The 23,852-nt window shown below is 42.7% G+C and overlaps 1 protein-coding gene across 1 annotated transcript; it reads right to left on the bottom strand.

The window, feature by feature from the left end:
• Positions 1-330: 330 nt before the first annotated feature.
• Positions 331-23,787, bottom strand: emc2 (ER membrane protein complex subunit 2). Its single transcript, XM_041044739.1, has 11 exons — positions 23,738-23,787; positions 22,918-23,031; positions 20,018-20,082; positions 18,938-19,023; positions 17,094-17,151; positions 12,004-12,089; positions 11,622-11,681; positions 8,284-8,365; positions 7,915-8,025; positions 6,017-6,121; positions 331-1,003 (listed from the first exon to the last, which is right to left on the bottom strand). The coding sequence occupies exons 1-11, from the start codon at positions 23,775-23,777 to the stop codon at positions 917-919; spliced, it is 894 nt and encodes a 297-aa protein (XP_040900673.1). The 5' UTR covers positions 23,778-23,787; the 3' UTR covers positions 331-916.
• Positions 23,788-23,852: the final 65 nt, after the last annotated feature.

Genomic DNA, 23,852 nt, shown 5'->3' with positions numbered 1-23,852 from the left:
GGCAGCATTCTCCGAGGCTCTCTAAGCTGAAATGACAGAGGTGTTCTTCAGTGTGCTGAAGCTGGTTCAGCTGCTGTCCGCGGTAATTGAAAGGAAGGATTTCCCAGCTGGAATCACTGAGAAAGAAGAGGCCCCTGTTGTTGCCACTGCTGCCTTCATGATGACAAATGTCTATCTTTTTCCAGGATAGTTATAGCAGGTTCAAATGTGTCAATAAGTGCCACTGCCGGGGACAACGTGACTCTTTAGATACATGGAAATCCCAAAAACAACCCGCTAACTCATCTCCTACACAGCTACAAACACTCACACAGAAAATATATTACCAACTCAGCAATCAGTTCTACTTTTATTAAGACATTTTGATAAATTTGACAAAAGAAAAAAAAACATTTTTATTAAAGGTGTTTCATTTACAGAACAGTATGGAAACAGTAAAGGACCTCAGTGCAGACAGGTGGGATCTCCAAACTGTCTTTATAAATAGCAGTTACTGTACAGCTTGTTATCTTTTTGTGATCACATGGTTATAGCCTTGATGTGGTAATTAGTGCTATTAGTTCAAGGTGAAACTAAAAGGCAGTATGGGACCGGGAGGAATAGTATAGTCCAGCCTGAGGAATATCATTGCTGGGGTTAATACTACGTAGAACTTGTTTAAGTAAGTTGGAGTACTTGGATCTTGCTGTTGTTGGTACCAGATGGATGGGGAAATCTTTGCACTTGAGGGGAAGAAATGTCTTCCATTGTCCATGTCAAGTTCACTCAATTACAGAACCAAACTTGACGGGATAAAGAAAAAAAAATCAGTTAAAGATCTGGTTCTGGTCACATTGGAAGGCTATCTGAGCTGCCATGCTGCTGCAAGTGACTGCGCATGAACAGAAGGGAGGAAGAAAGGCGTGGACGAGGGCACCTAGGACATGGTGATCTGCATGGACTCCAGCATCTCCTCCACTGCCTTCATGGAGCATTTGTTCTCCTTGTTCCCGCGACCGGCCAGCTGCATGTCAGAGAAGGAAGGTGAAAGGCAGAGAAACACAAGAGTGAGAGAGAGAAAGAAAGCAGGGGAGAGGAAAAGAGAACATCAGCTCATTAGGTCTCTGCGCCAACTAAAGTAATGGAGAGCCAAACACACTTGAACACAACCTCACGGAGGCACTGATAACCTCATCCACTCTATACCACGCTCCACCGACTGAGCGAAAACATCCCTGTCCCAGAAGCAACAACGATCCAAGAGACAACAATGGTCATTAGACAGAATTGGTAATCAAGCCATGCAAAGTAAAGTAATACCTCTAATTTGAGGGTTTTTCCTAAACTGTTGCATAAGTGCCATTTTTCTGTGTGTGTGAGTGCGTGTGTGTGCCCCGGAGAACAATGCCCACATTAGTTCACTTCCATAGCCTCTAGTACAGAAGTACATAACACTGCACTCCAATTTTAGCACTGTGTCCATGGGGTTTCACAGGAAGTGCCGCAAAGTATAATCCACAAACACGTACAAGATTACTCATGTGGGCGCGTACAGACACACACTTTTTCTACCCAATTAAGCTTTGCAACAGACAAAGCATCCCCTTAAAACCCACCAAAGAGAAACACAACTTCCTTAACCTTGGGCAGGGGACCAGGGAAATAAGAAAGTGTCAGACAAATTCTCTTCATCTCACCCACATCTATAGACCAACATGTATCTTTATGAAGTCTCTCCAAAAGAATTTAAAAGTATAATATACAGTAAGGTGTATTGAGCTGCTATGCTGGTAAGGAGACAATATGGGCTGCAGTTCTATCATATGCAAGTTCTTCCCATTTTCCATTATAGTCACTGGATGTTGCGTCACACTTCCTGCAAGCTATCGCCTGCACAGTGAGATGGGAATTAAAGTTGCATTAAGAGTAAATAAGCAATAAGCAGGACTATGAGTCAGCAGGCTAACATGCTGATAATTAGCAGCCATATGTCTTCCATCTCTACCATCTAAGTTTAGTGTGCTAGCATGCTAACGTTTGCTACTTAGCACCAAAAAAAAATATGTGATATAATCTTGGGGACAAACAATGGTGTTCAACACTCTGGAGTCAACGAGTGGCATTATCAGCATTAGATACTGATACACCACTTGCAATTTAAAACTTGTGTAAATAAAAGTCTGCTGTTTAGGTTGAGAGAAAGTTGCAGCTCATCCGTCAGTACATCACAGTCCCAGGTACACAACACAGAAAATGACCCGCTGCTCTGCAGAGGCCCTGAAAGATGTGTCATCAGCAACTACAAGTACACAGCTGAACAGCGAAGGACAAGCAGGAGACAGCGAAGGACAAGCAGGAGGCAGCAGCTTTGCAGGGTCCTTTCAATTAAACCATTATGAAAACACCATTACCCTGAGTCAAACACAGGCAGGGGATACTGTTTCAACCACATGGCAACACTACCTCTGGACAACAGAGCACGTTCTGCATGTCCTCCAAGGTGAGGGATGAGCCCCTAGAGAGGGTGTGCACACGCGCACACACATTGTAAACACAATAATTTCAACACTTGAAACATACACAGTTGGCCGGAGAAATTTAAGTCTTGTGCTTTCACTGAAGGTGGCATCTTGGTTTTTTTTTTGTTTTTTTTTCCAAAACCACATACAGTCTCCTCCTCCTCCACATTCTGTTAGTGGAGTAAAACTGCAAAACAGACAAGCAAGCTCAATCCTACATTCATCATGAAACACTGATTTTAATGCTGTGACACATTTATTCATTCAACCTTTGGTCCTGGCCAGGCTTCTACAAACAGGAACTAAGTGTAGCCTAAACCTAGCCTATACTCTATTTCCATGGCAAAACTTTTTTCCTTTCTCTTTTGCCAAACTCCAACTTAGAGAGGTTTAGTTGGCTAAGGTGTGCAATTGGCCGCGTACTTTCCAATGGTGACTCATTCTTCTAGATTTAGGGTGTGTGCGCGCATGTGTGTGTGTGTGTGGTGGGGTAGCTATAATGATCAGTGCATTTCATTGCCTTGCTGCCTAATGCGCCATTACCCCGAGCCCGGTAGTCAATTATCTCCTCAGCCTGAGGTGAGACCACCACATTAACTCCTGCCCTGTTCTACAACAGTAGGAGCAGACCAGACAGTTCCACATCTATTTAGAGCATCTGATAATAGAGTCATGACGCAGCGGGAGCCTGCAGTCCGTGACAGAGGAGCTAATCAGAGCATCAGTTTCCAGAGTTAGGGCAGAAGGGCAGGCCATGTAGGGCTGCTTTGAAACCCCCTGAACCTACAACCCACACATCTCCAGGTCTTTTACATGTCAGCCGACCCCAACGAGGTAATTACAATTTTTTTTTTTTTTTTTTTAAATGCGCTCCAGTCAGTCATGACCTCTCACTGACGTCTGCTCCCACTTGCACTCACCTGCCCACCTTTTTCTCACACTGAGGTATGACAATCACCAGGTACACGGGCCTAATAAAAGTGGACGACTGACACAAGCAACGCTTTAAAGGGGCCATCAATCAGCCAGCACAAGCCCACAGCAGCCTGCAGCTGTCTGACTGAGGCCCGCACCGCCGCTCCCTTTTTAAAGATCTCAGAAGTCATTTAACTGGAGGTGGGGAGCAAAAAAAAACAAAGGAGGCAACCTTACACCTGGTCATTTAACCTGTCTCACACAGCAACCAAAAAAAATCACATGTGCCAGGCTTGCATACACACACTGTACATACACACACTCACAGCTGAGTTGAAATCCCAGTACAACCCCACTATTACCAGGCAACTTAAACAAATAGAAGAGGTTGCAGACCAGGGCAGAAGCAGAGGGGTGTGATGCAGCTCACATCATGTTCCCTGGAGGACAAAGGTGTGACTGTCTGAGGTGTCTCATTATCATCACCGGGGGATCCAAACCACACAGAGTCCAACTTTTTAACATTTAAGCTTTGTCCACTGGTCTCTGAGAGGAGCTGATTTTTTTTTTTTTCACTCTGTCATCATAACAACTCAGCCAAAACTATTTTCCTCTGCGCCACTCGAGCATGGCCTATCTATCACAGGCACACGCTGGCTTCCCTGACACAGATTTAAATGCAACTTCGGGCTGGTTAATATATTAAAAGCTGTAGAAAAAATTAGGAAAAAAGGTTCAATCTTCTATCAAAAGTAATTTTCTTATGTTTCTCTATAAAATAATTTCATAGTGTCAACTATGAGCTTTAGTGACTATAGTAACAAGTATGCTAGACTGTTAAAGACACATGTATGTCAGTATTTGGGCAGCAAATAGCTATCTATTTGATTCATTACAGCCAACATCACCAAACTCTGATGTCTGTTCCCTGTCTGTGGGTAAACCCTCTCCCACACCTCCCTGGCAATAAAGAAAATATTTGAGCAAGGGAAACATGTGCTCCACTACTGGTCATGCTACTGTCTAATCCCTGTAATACGTTTCAGATGAAGTCCAAAAGTTGTAACAGGTCTGTTCCAAAACTTGTCTGATTTACTTCTATATATCCTAGCAACTGCAAATAATGAATCCAAAATCAGTTTGATTATGGATTATGGATGTCCCTCTCCTTCTTTTGGGCCCTTGACTTAAGATGAAAAGTTTACACTTTGAGATATCCATCTTGTCTCCTGCTGGGATCAAAGACTTTCTAAGACAGCGAGGCTAGGTCAGGAAGCACACTGATCAAAGTGATGAGCATTGTGGAATGGAGACATTTGACTGACTGATTTTGTTGACCAAAACCACCCCTACATTTTTCTGTTTATTAAAGAGATTTATCTGTGCATAGTAAGTATGAGCCAGGGCACAACAAGCTTCACCTCTTCAGTCCTCATCCATTCCACTTCAGCTCAAACCCAAAGGAACAAGCAAAAGAGTCTCTCTCTTCCATGACACTTCGACAAGAGCTACAAAAGCGAGCAGCCACTCACTGTGACGTTACTCACACACACTTTTTTGCGACTCACTTGTCTGAGAGCTCAACATGTGAAATGGGTCTATAAGGCAAGGAGAGCTGAGTGTGGTGAGACGAGGTCTTTAGAGGCTCAGCGGGAAGTCTCTCTCTCAACAGGACCCACACATGCTGAGCAAAGAACCACTTATTACATGTTTAACTGTCGGTGCCCAAATAAGCAACACATATGGCTCGTACGGCAAATACGATTTCTTTTAAATATGCTTTAATACTTAGGTTGCCATGACAACGGCATAAACCATTTTAGTGATACCATTTGGGCAGCTCCTCACTTTTTCCCTTCTACGCTTTCAATGCACGTGCAGACACTAATATGCAGGCACACACGTACACGTTCATCCTTTATCTGTCTTTTTCTGCCCTCTCTCTCCCTCTCTCTCCCTCTCCCTCTCCCTTTGGCAGTGGGTCAGAGACATAACACATGAATTTGCTGGGGACCTCCTAGGCTCAGTTCAACTTGAAGATCACTGAACCCCACTTTGAGAACCAATGAACTAGATGACTCTCTGCTACAGTCTAGCGTGATTGTCGTCCTCGGAGAATCAGCTTGTGGCTCTGCGAGACGTTCATCTGTGAAGCCAGGGTGTGGGATAAAGTCTTAGCACACATCGTGGCCTTAAGTCAACACATTAATAGTAAATGTACCCAGACACACTGAAAGACACCAGGGTTGTTATTCCAACACTGCAAGTCAAAGGCATCCTTCAGGATTGCTGTGCGTTCAGGGGTCATTTGGTGGTGGTGAATACTTTTTGCATACTATGCAAATGAGGGGGATTTCTGGATGTCTGGATATTGTGTGCAAATACCCCATGAAAACTAAAACACAAAAGAAAAGTCATAAGACAATGTGATTGGTGGTTTTCGGTGTCTGGCAAAATGAAGGGTGATGTGGGGAAAAAAATAAAGACATGTTTCCCAGTAGAAGACAGGGACATTAAACATATGGAGGCAAGAAGAAAATATATAATGAAGCTTTTACATGAGCTCTTACAACAAGTCTAGTGAACATCTATATGTGACTCACCTTATAGGCTCTATTTATTTGAGTAGCAGCCCAAGCAGCGTACTTCATATTGTCCTTCTTCACCTTGGCACTAACTTTAGGACTGGCAGCGATGTGACTTGCAGACTAGAGGAAAAACAGAAAACGGGAGGAAGAAGCACAAGGAGAGAACAGGGGAAGGGGTGTTCTTATATCAAAACGTGGTGAAACAGCAATAAAGGCGTAATTGAGATGAATGTGCAACCACTCTTACCATCTACCACTCCACTAGTCATTGTGGCAGAATGAAGAGAAAAAACAGACCTTGGCCTGATGACACAGGAGAAATCATTTATGGGAGGAAAAAGTGAGCGTTTTAATGCTTCATACGTAAATTGTCACTTAACGGGGCCTAATTTCTCCAACACCATCGATTCCTGGTGATGAAAGGACCTTGTATGTCTTCGCAAAAAGGAAAACCCGGCACACGGCGAGAAGAGCGCCGTGTGAATCACGGTCTCTGCCTGCCCCGACAGCTCCCCTCTGAACCACAAATCCCATGTCTTTCCCATGTTCCTGCCATCATCTCCACACAGCAAACCCCAGTGGGCTTACCCTGCCCGCACTTCAAAGCCCTCTCTACCAGTGTGCTGAAACTTTAACTACACACCAATCAACCTGGCCCTGTTTTTTCTATAAAATGGTTTGGCTTCTGTATTTTTTAGTAAGCATTTTCATTATTTCTATTTTTTTTTAAACTTAAGAGAAACCTCAATTTAGATGATGTCAACCCAGACAGGCTATCCCCGAATAACAGCGTGCAGCATTATGGAGGGGAATCCCCACGCAAGCGTTGTGAGTAACTAACCCACAACCCAACTGTGGTCAGTGCTACCAGGTCTTCTGTGGAACTGACTCAGATGGTGTGAGATGGTGAAAGTTTCATGCCCTTTCACTGAACTTCTTGCACCTGTCAAGGGCTCCACCACCGAGACGAGCTGACAATCCGTAAAACGCGCTCCTCGGACGGGTCTGCGACTGATAAAGAATAAACTCCCACCTGAAGTATCCATTAAAGAGCAGAGTGTCAGTAGATGACTTGTCAGGAAGCCGTACAGGGCCTGCTCTTTCTCCAGATGAACGTGAGAGTTAACAGAAGCGAGCGGCTCGGTCTGACCCTGCCCTGCTCCTCCTGTACTCCTGCCTACTCCTGCGAGTGGTTTCAGAGTGTATGGGCTGTTATGAGGTGTTTGGACTGCCTGAAGAATCCCAGTGCTGCACAGAGGAAAACACTGGGGTCCTCTGTGTGTTAGACCTGCTTCCCCTCTCCACCTTTTATTCCCTGCACCACTCTGTTTGTGTTTTTATGTCAGGTCTCCGTTACATATGATGCATTGGTGCTAGCGGACAACATCCTGTTTAAACAAACACGCAGATGAAGCGGCTGTTCGGCCAAGACTACAATCAAACTGGCACCTGGTTGGATAATTTGCCAGTGACAAAATGCTTACAGCAGTTGTACTGAACTCTCTCTCTCTCTCTTTCGTGCTTTTCTTTTTTACTCTGTGCCTACTTTATTTATTTAAGTCATAAACATAAAGAAGGTCTCACCAAAGGGGTATTATTACTAAAATAAAGAGCTCCAGAGGGGCAGACTTTTCCGATGCTGGAGTTCACCGTCTGAGTCAGCAATGAGCTGACCTGTCTGAGAGCCCCTTCTTCGCTCCCCCCAAAAACACACTAACACACACACACACACACACACACACACACACACACACACACACTACAGTCTTACTTGACACACTCAGTGGCCAGCCTCAACCTTGACAAACCACAGGGTTACAAAAAAGGTTCTGCTGTTTTTGTTTTTTTTTTCTCTTCCTCTCTCTTTCTCTCTCTCTCTATCCCACTTTCTCTCCATGCAAAGCAGTACTCACCATGTACAGACCAAACAATGCCCTCATGTTTCGGTTGTTCAGCCTCAGCGCCTGGGCGAAATACTTTCTGGCCAGCTCCAGGTTTTCCAGCCCCCCCTGAGTGTACTTCACCTGGGTGAGGAGGCATTAAACACGGCCAATAAGCTGTGCTAAAGGGCAGTTCAAGCAATGACAGCATGACATCTGAATAAGCAATACATGACAACCCCGTGTAAACACATCTCCTTTCATGAGCCTATATTCCCAGTGACGTTAAGTGTGCGTCGGTGTCTCTCGGTGTTACAGAGAGAGGCACCATTCACAGAGAGCTAACATTTATTCCACAGTTTGCCCCCATGCTTGATGATGGACATCCAGGCGAGTACCTACCTCAGCGTACTGCTCACAGTACAAGTGATTGTGAGGATTGGTCATCATCAGCTCCTCCAGACAAAACGCAGCTTTTCCATAGCTGTGGAAATGACAAGGGAAACAGTAAGCCGATTGATACAGCTGTGGATGTGTCATCCCTCAGCTTGCTCAACTGTGAAGCACAACATCTATGCCCAATAAATTTACAGGTATAAATTTGAATTGAAAACTACACGGGGTACGGGTCAGTTTACATGTGACAGACTTATAGCCCATGTTGCGGAGATCTGTAAAGATCTACCACATGACATAAAGTTTATTTAAAGGCTTACAGGAAAGGTTACTCAGTCCAGACAGCTGGCAAAGGTAAAAGCCTATCTAGTGTGGCGATTCTCCCTCCTTTGGGGACACTGAGGATCAATCTTGTCCGTCTGTGTGTTTTTTCAGCCTTTAATGTGTAGTTAACTACCTTCCTGAGGTCAGCACTACAGTAAGAGCTGGCACACTGTGCCTATACTCAGATGAGATCACTTCTCAGCAGCAGACTGCTGAGCTGTTGACCTCACACTAATCTGCTGCCACTCCACTTCTAATACACAGTTTCCCCTTCACTGTACCAGGCCAAGATGAGCTAAGATACAGTATATCATTGAAACACAAAGCCATAAAATCTCTATACACCTAACAAAACAGAAGCCAACGCACACAGACCAAGGCAGAAGCAGACCAACCGACAGAAAATGCAGCTACACTGGCCGTCTGTCAACAGAGTCACACTAACTCAAAGTTAGGATCATTTTCTTGTTGCCATGCTTTCACTTCTTGAGCAGGATATATTTATTTATTTTTTATTCTACAAAATTTTAAATGTTTCTGAATAAACAATACCAGCTAAAAGAACGACCAAAAGACCCCAGCTAGCATCAACAGGCTTCTAAAGATAGGTGCTTTTTAATCTCTGCTCGTGAGCAATGAGGGACACGCTGAGATGCTAAGAGTTTTTTTTTTTGCGGGAACCAAATGATCAAAATTCTGCCTGCCACAACACGAAGAACCTCTCAGTCTATTTAAAGTCTGCCATGGTAACTAGCCGAAAGATTAACAGCATAGGAGGGGAAAGGAAGGTGCGGACACAGAAAGAAAGAAATAAACAGGGGGAAGGGGCTGAGTAGAGGGGGAGATCAGAGGGCTTGGATGGTTGGGGGCTGCTTACAATTACCACTTCCTCTCCATAAAGACTTTCAGATGTGCTCGTGCAGTGGCCGTGGCCTGCAACAGAGCTCGCTCCATCAGCCATCAACCAGAATCTTGTACCAGAGCCAGACCCTTACCTCTCCGGCTCTTCCTCCAAGCCATCTAACCCCACCATCACCGAGCCACTCTCTATGGCTGCTCCTAAGCTCCCTCTTTACCACAGCTCTTGAGTAAGGTTGTAGCCACCATCATGTGCGAGACTGTAAGAATCGTATTTGTTTCTCTTGGAGGTTAGTAAAACCATCAGCAGTGGCTTTCCCCCATTTCATTACCACATTCTGACTGCATATAAGACAAAAATGGATTCAGACTGTCTAAAGTATGTTTGAAAAAATTATTACTATTTATCCTGTAATTTTGGATGACCAGTCCAATTTTGTTGAACAGTCTCATAAGCTGGGTCAGAAGAACGAGAGCCAACAGCAGATTCTGACAGTGGCTCCATGCAATACATGCAAACAGACAAAATAAACTCAAGTCTAAACACTGTTGGCATAAGGATTGTTTTAACAGTGTCAACTCAGAGGCTATTAAGTACATTTTTAATGTGTTAACACCGATGCCCGCTACAACCCTAACAACGTAACAATGGCAGTGCAGAAACACACTGCTTTGTTTATTTTTAGCTCCCAGGGTGTTGTGCAGTGAGGGGAGGAGAGTTTATTTCTCTTGCTCGCTTCTCCATCACCCTCTGTTTTCTCTGACTGAGGGGGGGGGGGGGTGCCACCAACTTCTCCTGGGAATTTCACAGCAAGTGTTCTCTCTCTCTGCCTCCCGCTCTATCCCTCTGGAAAAGAGTGGCGATAATGCCGGGCTATCCGGAAGAGGAGGAGGAGGGGAAACAGGGAGTTTGTAACCCAAAATAAAGAAAACAAAGAAAAGAAATTGACACGCCTGTAGATAAGGAGCTGTGGGAGTGAATGGTGTGATATTAGAAGTGTTGGGATAAGCTGGGAGATAATCCGCTCACCCCTGGATTTCCTCTGACTACTACAGCAATAAAGCCTCCCAGACAAAAGCAAGAAATATCCAATAAGTAGCCTTCTCACCGTGCTACACATTCCTGCTGCCACTGCCTTCGTACCAGAGCAACCGAGCAACCAGAGCGGTGCGTGCCCACACACACGTACATACATACAAAACCATAGTTCAGCTACACACACTGCTTCAGCAACTTCTGAGCCCCAGACAATTAAGGAGGGATAAAAGGTGACACAAACAAAATCATTTTTTTTTCCCTACAATGCTCACATTTGTCTGTCTGGCAATTCTCCTTAGCAACTGAGATATCAGTGGGAGGCCAGGGAGTCTTTCTGCTCTCATATGCTGGAGAGGAGACTTAAGACTGAAATCCTATTAAACTACTCTTATGTGACAGACATGGACAGGGCTCCATTCAGACCCCTGGCTGAGTTTGGCATCTCACCGCCTTCCATTGTGGTCATCCAACAGGCCTCTAGAGATCAAGCCATCAGTCTAAAGTGAAACTCTGTTAAACTGACAGATACGCTCTGAATATATGGCGGCTTTACTGGACACAGATTACTAGTTTCTAAGGCACTTTTTATAGAACAAACATTTGTCATTAAAGGAGTGGTTCACACTAAAATAACAACCTGACTCACAGAAACACATCAAGCTCCACCAAGAACATCCTCTACAGTATGAATTTAGCTACGCTACATATGTTCAGACCTATTCCTTGTTTAATTTTTATCTTTTTGCTTGTACGAACAACAAATTCATATTCAGATCAGTTGTTCTGGTGAAGCCGAGCATAATGATGCCATGCTAATTTGTTTTAAGTGATATGAGGAAAAGGACATGGGTTTCTTCTTTGGCTTAACTATTTAAATACAGGGTGTGCGGAGATTAAACAGAACACTGCCTTGGCTAAAAATATTGCTCATCTCCTGCATGTCCTAACTGTTTCACATTTCCTGAAACAGCATTTTAATGCAACTTTAAAAACCATACTTGCTGTCCTTTGTTTATGGTGATGAATAACTCCTCTTGCAAAACGCCATTAGGAAATAAATCGTAATTCATCTTTGGCCTTTAGCCTAACTGATTTTAAGATTTTTATTTAAAAATGTGTTTACTCATGTTCGTTGATGTAGAGCTCTGATAACTCATGCCAGGCTTCTTGGTCCCCAACAAACCTGTAAACACAACATGACAACACATTGTCTTCCTCAAACACGGTACCATAAATCAAGTCTTTACAGTAATTTAAAACAGGGAATGCATTTGTAACAAAGTAAGGTTAAAAAAAAAAGCAAGTATAATATTACAATAGTAATAATGAGAGTCATCCAGCTTTCGAGGTAGGGGAAACAGGTGTCTAGCGTTTGATGCACAACTTGTACCAGCACAGTTGAAAGCAGACTCAGTTTTTAATTAAAATAAAAGCCAGGGGAGGCTTTGGGATGGGGGGCGGGGGGGGGTAGCCTGACCCTCTTCCCATCTTATAGAAACACTTACTGCTCCAGATACTCGTTGAGCTCCCGGATGGCTTCAGCACTCTTCCCCTGGGCCTTCAGAATGGAGATCTTACGCTTCCTTGCTGCCTGTAGAGCAGAGAGTAAACAGGATTAGGAACTCAGCTCCTCGAGTGTTTGTCTGAAGTGGGGGGGGGGGGGGGGGGGGGGGTGGGGGGGGTGGTGGGGGGGTTAGAGGATGAGTGAGCGTAACAGTTGTGAGTCGACACTGGTGTGTTTTCAGTGTGCCCCAATCCTGCTCCAAGTTCACCTATGAGAGCAAATAATTTTATGATAATCTATAAAACGAATTCCAGATTAATTAAAGATAAATCCTGTAGATATTATGATAATCTATAAAATGAATCAGCACTTTAGTGCATTACTGCAACAGCTGTGAAAATGACAGGACAAAAGGCATAGATACTTTTTACATGAAGTTCATTTTGTCAAGTTTATTTGTAGTGTAGCGCCCGTTCAACATGTGTCTGTTGATAAGGGCTGATTGCTTTGCCTGCCCTAATCCAGCCTCCAGGTTTCTTGAGAGCGACAACTTCACACTCGACACAGCACTTCTTCGGGTCCTCAGCAATACACCCACAAAGTCTGAAGCCAATCAGATGGGCGGCTGTCGGGAAAATTGAAATCCAGACAGAAAGAAAGGCAGAGATTCCTCCATTAAGTTAGATTATCACGGGGAAATTTAAATGAATCTAAGCCTACCAAGACATAAATGGAGATAGTTAGTGGCCATGTCCAACAGGAGATGGACACACACGTTATGAGTCAATGTTTGGGAGCTGGAATGAGCTCAGTGGCTCAGATAAAGCGGTGACTCATCCTCTAACCAAGTGGGGAAAATGGCACACTCCCCCAAACCCCAACGCCTGTCTTCCTGCCGGCAAGGCACGCATCTAGCGCTGCACCAGCCCAACTTACATCAGCTGAAAATTGCTTTCCGCTTCGTTTTGATGTTGAAGTGACCTTAAGGTGGATTAGATTCTCATCAATCTGAATTAGAAAGTATTACTCCTGCTGCTTTGACTTTTCCAAATGTTTTACTCCCCCCCCTAGCCCCCCTCCCTCTTTTGGTAGTAAGTGAAAACCTTAACAGGAGGCTGCCACTCCATTAGAAGTGCACTACCCTGCCACAATTTTATTTATGGACTGGCACTTGATTGAGTGGGGCTTCCTCTTCTATACTCATAACCAAAGCTATTGAGGGCTGTGTATGAGTCATGTCTCCGGGGCTGTAAATTTGGGCCTGTTCTGACACTTCCATCGTAAGAAATCCACTTATCCATCAAGCTGGGACAGGGACCTGCAGAGACACTGCGGCCTCAACTGACAGGCAATATTTTAACCTCAATGTGAAAAACAACGACTCTAACATCAACAGTAATGATTTCTACCTACAGCACAACGTATCTTATTCCCAAACACACTGTGCAGATCTGAAAAAGTGTATAATTTTTCTATCACCGCGGCCTGAAGGCAACATGAGAGAAAATTATTCAAATATATTATGAAGTTGTCAAGCAACGGGGAGCAGTGAAAGGTCAACCCATTATTTCCTCTTTTATGTCCTCTGACTGTAAAACAAAGATCACACCATTTTATATCCAGCACATTTCACCAGAACGTGGTGCTATGTGAGATTCAGGAATTTATACTCACTTCAGACTAAATTACAAGCATGTGGGATCTTTCCTCATCCAATACCAAAAAAGGGGAAGCAGAAAAAAAACCCAGAATAAAACAAACACTTACAGTGATGTTGAATGTGGATTTTTGCACTTGTGCGCTCCCGCCATCACCACACCCACCTCTCTTCTCTCCCAGATTTTTTTTTTCTTTCCCAGATAAAGAACCACTTGGGACTCAAAGGAACATATGGAAGTTGGTAGCCCAGAGAGTCACACAGCACTTTATTAAACGAGAAGCAATTCCAAACCACTCCTCTCTCTCCTCCTTTCTCTAACTAATGATCCAGAAAAACCTGGCAGTGGGTCTGATCCCTCTGTTGTCGTGATTCTTTTTTAATTAGCGCTCTGAGGAGACCTTAGAAGTGAGGACTGGATTATTTACATCACCCCTGGCTCTTTGCTGCGACCTACCGCAACCTTCCTTTATAATAAGAAACATCACAACAAGGGTGGCACACCTAGCACACTCTACATACCTCAAACAGGATGAAAGAAAAACGAAGAGAAAACAAAAAGTCTTCACTAGACAAATATATTTTATGATGCTGTTAAAAGTTTGTTTACATCTTTACACTGTAGCAATGAAAGCGTATATCTTCAATTATGATCCCTTACAAAACATGTTTTGGTTTTTTATTTGTCAGTCAAACTCTTGTATTATTTTTGTGAATATACTTTGCATGTATGTGGTCAAAAAATTCTTAATTGAGGCATTCAATTTCAAATAACTTGACCCACACAAATATAATCTCGTCCTACAGTGAATGTGTAATTGCATATGACTGTGGGTCAACCTCAGGAGTTGTCCATGTGACCTCAGTGGCTTATTTAAGAAATACTAGCTTTTTATATTGAACAATTTAGGGTGAAATGAGAGCATTGGAATTCAGTATTAACGCTGTCACTGAGACCATTCAGTGCTAAGTAAAAAATAAATTGGTACATCGTTGTATGCAAATGTTGTGGGCACTGCACAATCTCAAATACTCACAAGGAGAAATGACAAGGTGGAAAAGAAATGCATTTACGCACTCAGACAAGAATTTTGCCAGATCATTGCTGTAGGTATTGGAACATAGCGAGCAATGGAAGGGCTAAGAGTTTGAAACATTTTTTGGACACCGCCATGGCAAAAAAACCTTGAGCAATTTTTGTTGATTCAACAATTTTGGTTAATGGGTACCACATCTATTCCACAGCCTGTAATTACAACAGCTCAGTTTCCAATCTCTGCTTCGCATGCTGGGATGCCTCGCAAGTCTTCCTTGTGGTCGCCAATTTTCCGCCATTTCTCAGGCCCATCCCTTGCCCAATTCTTAAGAGCATGTTGGAGAACATACAGGGAGGAGATAGCCCTCGCTGCAAAACAGGTGACCTAAACCACATCGCATCATATCATCACTCCACCCAAATCGTCCAGGACAAGGATTGTGGGAAAAGGGTTTAAGGTTAACATCCCGGGAACAGAGAACCTATTTTGCTGCTTTGTTCCATTCCCGGCCCCAGGTTTGACTGACAGCCTAGGCTCGCTAGGGTGGCAGCACCCAGCATTCAGAGACCAGGAAACCGACCGTTCCCTTTCCGAGGATGTCCCTGGAATCCTCAGAAGATCTGTGCCGTGTCGGGGAGGTGTCCTGGGATTCACTGAAATTACTACTCCCATTGTCAAAACAGTGGATGAATGCGAAGCAATTTGTTGGAGATTGCGCCAGTTACTTGAACATAAATTTGCTGGAGCAACTCCCACTTGGTATATACAAATGACAGTGCTACAAGAAAATAATGTGATTTGTGGCTTTTAGTCCAATCCTGTCTTGATCAGCATGAATGGGACAAGATATTTTCAGATTATTCACTGCAACCATCCAAAGGTTATTTTCCTGTCAGACATGGCAAGGAACAAGCCTCGAGCATAATTTAGGAAAGTAGACTATCACTAAACACAAATGTCTCTGCCAGTCATTGCTGTTTTTAACGTTGCCAGAGATGTCTCCGCCATGAGACTGAGAAATTCTGAGAAATGATGCTGGTTGGTCGGTAGTCCTGGTTGGTAGACTTCGACTTAAAAACTTACTACTTAGACTTTATTGATCCACGGGGGAAATTGCTTGGTCACAGTAGCTCAGAACTGATACAGTTTTGTTGTGAAATCCAGCCTGTACCTTGCCCTAAAAACAAATGTATCCTGCAACCTGTGCACTCTTTTAAACTGAAACACAACTGAAGGGACTGGCCCATGAAAACAGTGCTATCCCTTGTTTTAAAGCCTGACTTGCCAATCTGACTCGCAAACTTCCAACAGCAACAAAATCATAAAATAAACAAAGACGGTTTTGACAAAGTGAAATTGGGAGTGAGACAGAGCATGGTGGGACGGAGCAGCTGTGGCTATTCACAGGGCAACATGAAGATGAGGATGCCGTTCCTCTGTGCCACAGTGAGAGCAGGCGCTGAGGGTGGGGTGTATCAGAGCGAGGTATGGATTATTAGTGTTTTCAGTAAGGCTACTATTTGTTTGAAGCACACAGCTGACGATATGAAGAATATTCACATGGCATCGAAAGAACTAATGTCTACGCTGTGTCTCCTGCAAACTGCGAGCTGAAAGAAAATATTTAATACATCTAAGGCAAGCCATATGTCAGCATGGTACAGGAAACTTGTTGAACATCTCTGAGGTGAGGGGGAGGGGTACAGCCAAAATAAATAAGGTCATGGTTTCTTTTGAAAACCCTTTAAAAGATTTATTTTCTTGCATGGCCACATGTCCTTATGGAAACAATTTACAGCAGGTACATTATGTTTTGAGTTGGTGGTGTGGGACTGGCAGAACACTGGCTAGACATGCTTCTGCAAGTCATTTCACAGCGATGAAGAGTAAACTGAGAAGAGAAGATAGCATGGAGAGAGATTCAGAGGAGCTAGGGTTATTCAGGGATTGTCTGCGTTAACTCCTCAGCCCAACCTACAGCAGACTTTGCACCTGAAGCCAGTAGACGACAATGGAGAAGGTGAGACAGGAGCTCAACCCTGTTCGCCCAGGGTGGGGGTCTGAAAGGTCCAGTAAATCACCATCTTCAAAGGCTAGACCCTTATTTATGCTTTACTTCCACCAAACATGTCTGCCACTGACTAAGACCATGAATCACCCCCACCCCCCACCTAAAACACTTTTCAGTTGTGTGGGTGATAGGCTGATCAGCACTGTGGTTGAGGTCAGGGAGGCCAAGGGGAGTTTAACTTAGCAAACTCACACCACTAACACCAAAGTGCTTGGGCAGATTTAAAGCCCTCCAAAAAGCTGAGACCACAAAGTGAAGCAAAGTACGCTAAGCAGAGGGATTTTTTTTTTCTCTTTACCCTTTCTCCCCCTGCTTCTCAGTCTTACCGTGTTGGTGGGGTCGTCTTGAAGAATGGTATCATAGTGCTTGTTGGCCTCGTCGTACCTTCAGACAGAGAGAGAGAGAAAAGAATACACAGTTGCTTTTTTTTTTTTTTTTTTTTTTTATACCAATCCCCAGTCGGGTAAAATTAGGTGGTGCAGAAATCAAACAGAGTTCAAGGTAAACGAGTTTCTGTACACAGCGTGGCAGGTTCCTATGATTACAGTCAGGCTGTGCAGAAATCAGTGGTGATCTACAGGAAGAAATAAACACTCATTTAAGTTAAGGTTGCTGGTTACACGGCCAACATTGTGAGAAGCTTATATCACTTCACAATGAGTCATGAAATCAATACAAACAGAGAGCGCTGTTATGAAGACTGTATTTTCATTTGATTGGACCCAGTTTGATTCACCTTTAAACAAAATGAAATTGCTGCTTTTACATCTGTCCAGATCCGCAGCTAAGTTGTTGGTTCAGTTGTCTGTCTCTTGGCCCATACATTATACAACAATACACACATATGAACCTGATAAGCAACAATATCCAACACAGCCAAGCTCAAACTGTTGGACTGAGCCCACATGATTCTGTTTAAAGGGGAAATTTATGAGCTGTAAATATCAAATCATACGGTAAGGAAATCTGGGAATAGGAGGCATGTGCACTTCACTTGTCTTGTCAAATCAAGTGCTGAAGGATGATTTTTCAACTTTTTTTTCTGTTACGGGGCAATCTGCAACACTGACGTTTCAGCAGCCAAAGGCGGGGTTCAGTGATCAGAAACTGTCCCGCCCATAGCCTGAAACAGACAGGAGCAACTCTGGTTTCCATTAGCACTGAGCAGCCCCACTTCCAGCGCTGCCGCTTCCCTCACATTCACTTTATTACTCAGCCACACTTTGGGAGATTTCAGATGGCACCAGGCAACCACTCACGAGCCACTTTGATTTGCTTTATTTATTTAGGAACCAAGTGTGTGTGTGTGTGTGTGTGTGTGTGTGTGAAGGGGAAGGGTCTTGCTGTTTGAAGCTCTGTCATTCAAGTGGAGCTCTGTCTGCTGCCAATTAGATCCCAGTGTGCCGTTTATTTAATCTGACAGTGCTGAAGCAATCACTCTCAATTATCACATAAACTCCGACATAACCGATAAACCAGCAATGGTGATCCGGGTGGGGAACGTGAGTGAGGTAGTAAACAGATTAAATTACCCTTACTTCAGCTCAGTGCAGACTAAAATACCCCCTGTTTAACTTTCTTGCTCACACTCGCCATCCTGCTTACTTTTTATATAAACTGCAGGTTCCAAAATAAAACACAAAGGGGGGCAAAGTTGAGATTATGATGACATGTCAATATTTGCAGGGCCAAGACATACTCTATGCATGGACACAAAAACAAAACGGGAAAAAAAAAAAAATTAAAAAAGGAGGGGAAAGAGAGAAAAAAATACAGAGATGAGGAGTAACAAAATAAGAAAACAACGAAGGAATAGAAACCAGAGAAGATTGAGGGACCCCCAGAATAACAGTGGGATCCAACCACTTCCTTCCCGGGAATCCCTAACTCAGGCTAAAGGGCCACAGGACTACCCAGTGTTGAACCTTCCCTCTCTCCGTTCCCCTATTCTCCAAAGGAATGCTGGGTGATCCAACATAAACACACCCTACCCCACACACATACTGTACTGTACTTAAACACACACCCAGACCAGTGCACCACTTAGGATCCGCTAACAGTTTCTCGCCCCCAAGCCTCCCAAAGTACCATACATAAGAGTGAGGCTGTGCTTTTTTTGCCTCCTCTCCCTCTCTCTCTCTCTCTGGAGCTTTCGGGATCCAATGCTTACCTTTCCAAAGCTTCCAGCCTCATGCCCGATAATCGCTTCACTCTGTGGCTATCTGGAAACTGCTTCCTCAGTTCCTGTAGACAGGTCTGTAAGGATGTGGGCAGAGGAGAGAGAGAGAGAGAGAGAGAGAGAGAGGGAGAGCAATTATAGTTGGCTGTAACTAAACTTTATGTTACACTCTTGCTCTCACACACTTATTGCTACAGATACTCATGATTTTCCAACACAGGCCACCTGTCTTAAAAATGTCAGATTCTGCTTATGTTTCAGCTAAACAAACCTAACACAGTGGTTTAAAAACAGACTGCCCTCTCTGTGTTACCCATTTGGGCAGCTTATAAAAAGGAGAGTGAGGATGCCCCCTTCTTCTTTTTCTTCTTCTTTCTCGACACAGAGCTTTAATTTGTTTGATCACACAGTAGTGAAAGAGGTGAGGAATGGTTGTAATCACATTCAGCATTATCCTGAATGAGACGGAAAAGTCTGCAGTGTGATCTGAATCGTTTGCGCTATCCATCAGCTGAAGTCTGGTCCTTCTGCTTTTTTTAAAGTCTGGCAGCAGGACCGGAAGGATAGCCAACAGACAACTATTTCTAATGACTGAGTTCTGCCTTCTCTGTACTCAATGAGTCATTCTTTTTGCCAAAGGAGTCGTCACTTCCATACTGATTAGAGATGAACCATTTCAATTAGTATGACCTCTTGTCTTTGTCTTTTCCCGTGCAGATTTGACCCTTTCCAGAGCTATGAACATTTCAGAAAGTCAACTCAGAAATATCACATTAAGCTTTAGGATGGCAAATAAATTCTGAGGGGAAAAAAGCAGCTGAACTCCATCAATGATGGCCAAGTTCAGCTAACACTTGAAGCATGCTTCTCCTCTCATTTGCTACACCCTCTAATTCCAACTCTCAGCAAATTGTTTTTCCAAACTACAGACAGAGTAATACCATTTGGCCAAATAAAAATCAGATTTTCACATTTGGCAGAGCGGGTGCTGCAAAATAGGAATGGCTGTGAGAGAGTGAACGATTGCTTTTGAAGCTCCTGGGTGTGTGAGGAAGCGCGGTAAAAACCTACCAGAGCCAAGTCATCCCGACTGCAGTCCAGCGCTGCAATCATCACCTGCTCATAAATAATCCATACTGGGCAGAAGAGACACACACAAAGAAGACTGTGTTAACGCCCTTTCCATTCCACTGTCTGGTGTAACATGAAAACATGATATATTGAACTGTACACTTGACGTACAAACCTAGAGTGTGTCCTCAACAGCTGCACATCATGTTTTTTTTTTTTTTACACACACACAAACAAGCTTCCATGTTGTGAATCAACAGCGTAAGAGTTCATTCAAAGTACTTTCCCATTTCATTTTAGCATGTAATGCTACATTTACTACTTTCTGCCTGGCATGTAGTAAAGATAATGTTACTTGTTAAAAACCATACATTAATTTAAAACTTGGACACCACTGCAATAATAACAATCATAAATGCAAGAACATTGTGTAACATGCAACGCCCTTATGGAAGGCTTTACGATCGTGTTATTTATTTGCCAGCAGTGAGTCGGTAATAAATAACTAATTCAATTTCAGTAATGATGTTGCATTTAAGGAAATGAAGTGTAACAATATTAAGGAAAATACGCTGTTACGTTTGTTATGATCAGCTCTCAATTTCCACCCATAATTAACTTTCCTCATTATTAGATGTCTTCCACACACTCTGTACCCTTATGGATGAGACCCTGAAAAGGGGCTCTTCAATGGTATGAGAGGGAAAAAAAAGACAGAGTCACAAACTGGGTGGTTTGGGTGAGCTTTTTTTTTTTTTTAGTAAAAAACATTGCTAACATTTTTTTTTTTAAAAACACTGTTGATGTTTGGTGAAACCAAAGCAGCTGAACTAATATTATATCTGTCATCCCCCACTCTGAGTAGTGTGACTGTGTTAACAGTTACTGTAGTTACTGTAGCTCACACGCCAGAACAGGTTTTAACAGCTAAATGTGATTGGGGTTAGCGACATAATGTAAGTGTTTTCACTATAAACAAAAAATGTGTATGTACCAGTTTCTACATAAACACAATATGAAATGAACGTGATCAGTGAGTGATGCTTACATACGAGTTCTAAATATGAATCCTCCATTAGCTCTGACAACAGTCATTTAATAAAAAAGTATACTTTTGTACATCCCAGCACTTTGGTTTTTTAATTTTACTGTGACATGACACAGTGATACCGAGCTGTACATTTTGTTTTGGAGTGCTTGTAGTATCCACGTTCGACTCCATGATGCTTACTGAGATTTCTTTTGTGTAGAATATTGTCAAACATGCTTTTTAGATACATAAAACCAGTCTCAAAGAACTCTGAAAATTTCAGCACTGTGATATTTATATACTTGTAGAGCAAAGCGTGTTGAGCACCATCATTAACAACACAACCATTCCTTTAACATATTTCACTTAGTGGTTAGCTACAAAAAAAAAAAAAACCTTAAACGTTTACTGAAATACTTTTTCATTTAGTCAACTGTAACATTATAACACACTGACTAATAGCCTGGCTACGGGAGCCAATTAATGGAATTAATAAAACATGTTAGACAGGCAGCTTTGACAGGCAAACGGGACACGTTCAGCCAAATGAACACCCCTGTTAATTGAAAAGAAAAATAAAACCCAACACCACCCAAAAACTGGCAGGTTATGCCAAAACAAACAAATGCCTGAAGTTTTTCATGACTTTAATGATGCCAACTCTTGTTCTGATAATTGCCATCCCATTTCACAGCCAATTTAAGAGTTGGTTTCAATAAAACCATGGCATGTTAAGTGTTTATCCGCCTCTTTTAAGGACTGTATGAATCATAACGACTGGGGAAAAGGGAGTTTTATGGGGTAAAGCAGCAAAAGACAGCTCTGTTATAGAGGAAACCATGACCTTTGATATGTTTATGGTAGGTAAAACTCACTGCTGCTTCAAAAGTAAAATCTGAAGAAAACAATATACTGTATTCAGTGCTTTACTAGGCAACAGTCTATGAGTACAATACACCTTTCACACCATTGGACGTGTCTTGTTACTTGTTACCAAATGTATCCCTGCTTACTATCTGGAATATAGTCATGTTTAAAAGTTATTTTCTCCTTTCACTGATAATCTGCTTATCTTTTGTGAAGTTGTCTACTCACTCCCTATGTGATTAAGCTAAGATAAATGAAAATATTCACCTGTCTACATTCATCCTTGTGCAGTTTAAGTATTCTACCTTTTCCGCTCAGCTCTCCTAATCATCTGTTTTATGTAACTGACCAGTTATTTCTAGATTTGGCTTTTCAGCCATGACTCTGTCTATCTACGCTTTCCACATCACAAGGAAACCTTAGAATCTGTTCAGACACTGATCCAAAAGAAAAATATATACCACAAAAGAAAGGAGAGAAGAAAAGTAGAAAGCAGAAAATCACCCACTCAGATCAATCACAACTCACACAGCTGTACAGACGAACCCACAGTCAGTAACATTAGCCAGACTGTTTTTACAGAGGAACATTCAGTAGATTTGGACTCTACAAAGCAAAAGATCCTCATTCAAAATTGTTTTTAAAATTTGAACACAACTGGAGGCTGCACTTAAATTTTACTTTGCTAATGAGAGCTGCCAAGGTGACAAGCTGTCCACTGTTTTTACCAAAACAGTAGTGTTTTCCCTGCTAACGTGTGTTTGTCAAAGGCCAGAATTTCCTCAGCTACAGTAAATTTACACTTGTCTATTATCTATTTTAATGTTATAAAACAAACTAAAGACTGGTGTATAAAGAGGCATTTTCAGCTTGTACACTAATGTGGACTGATGGTCCATCTGAAAATTACAATGCGCCTCATAGTCTATGTTGTCCAACACCTCAGTGTTCTCTGAAATGATGTAAAATTCTGTACTAATTTATTTGATCTTGGCAAACTTACTGTCATCTCCCAGTTTTGACGCGTGTTCGCTGATGAGCTCTTCACCAACATCCACTATTTGTTCACTATTTCTGCAGTTATCGTCTCTCCATTTACGCAGCTTGTCTCTCATCTCTGTGGACAAAAATACTAAATCATAAGGACATACATAGTCTCATCAACCCAATGTGTCCAGTCTGATCCTTTGACTCTGGGATTGTGAGATACACAATTTGAGTGTGTGAAAAATAAGACATATGAACCTTTACTGTGATGTGCATCAACATGTGAACTGATGTGGACGATGGGACAAAAGTTACTGGGTCTGTTCAGATTCAATTCATATTTTCATATAATCAGAGAAATAAGTAGAAGTTATAACCGCTTACGATTATGTTTTTGATACTAGAACACTCGGAAGTGCACAAGAAATGGCTCTAACATTATCAATTTTATTCTTTTTATTATTACTGTGTTATACTGCTTTTGCAAAACCAGAGATCTATTGAGCTGCAGCTATAGCTAACGTAAGTCCATCATCGGCTTAAGTTATACAGTCCTGCTCTACCTTACATGCTGCTGTAACACCATCAATAACTACGTTAAAATGTCGGCTATTGAGCCGGTATGGATCTACTGTATGGACGAACACGATACGTTAGCTGACAGTGCTAACTAGCATTAGCTGAGCACTTCACGCTGACTGAGCTTGTATTTTCAGTCGCTGACAGCGATGACTCTCCCACGGTGTCCCACACGGAGAAAACTACAGCTGCACCCAGGAACGGAAATACACGTCTCATTGACGCTTGAGGAGAATCTGTTTTATCTTTAGTCTTACCTTCCCAACCCACATCGTACATTTCTGATACCGACGCCATCTTTTTTCTTTTGACAACATACGTGCGCGCCTACGTCACGGACTTGCCAGCTGTGGGCGTTGCTTAAAGACATGG

The sequence above is a fragment of the Toxotes jaculatrix genome, chromosome 8 (assembly GCF_017976425.1).
Source record: "Toxotes jaculatrix isolate fToxJac2 chromosome 8, fToxJac2.pri, whole genome shotgun sequence".
NCBI classification, from domain to species: Eukaryota; Metazoa; Chordata; class Actinopteri; family Toxotidae; genus Toxotes; species Toxotes jaculatrix.
Note: the sequence above shows the minus strand (reverse complement) of the source record. Positions and strands in the feature narration are given on the sequence as shown.

What these genes read in the sequence shown, in the direction of transcription:
- emc2 (XM_041044739.1), bottom strand. Translation starts at nt 23,777, where the DNA reads ATGGCGTCGGTATCAGAAATGTACGATGTGGGTTGGGAAG. An exon ending in GTCGGGATGACTTGGCTCTG is followed by an intron (nt 19,024 to 20,017) that starts GTAGGTTTTTAC and finishes ACATCCTTACAG; the next exon opens with ACCTGTCTACAGGAACTGAG. An exon ending in CTCAACGAGTATCTGGAGCA is followed by an intron (nt 11,682 to 12,003) that starts GTAAGTGTTTCT and finishes TTGTGTTTACAG; the next exon opens with GTTTGTTGGGGACCAAGAAG.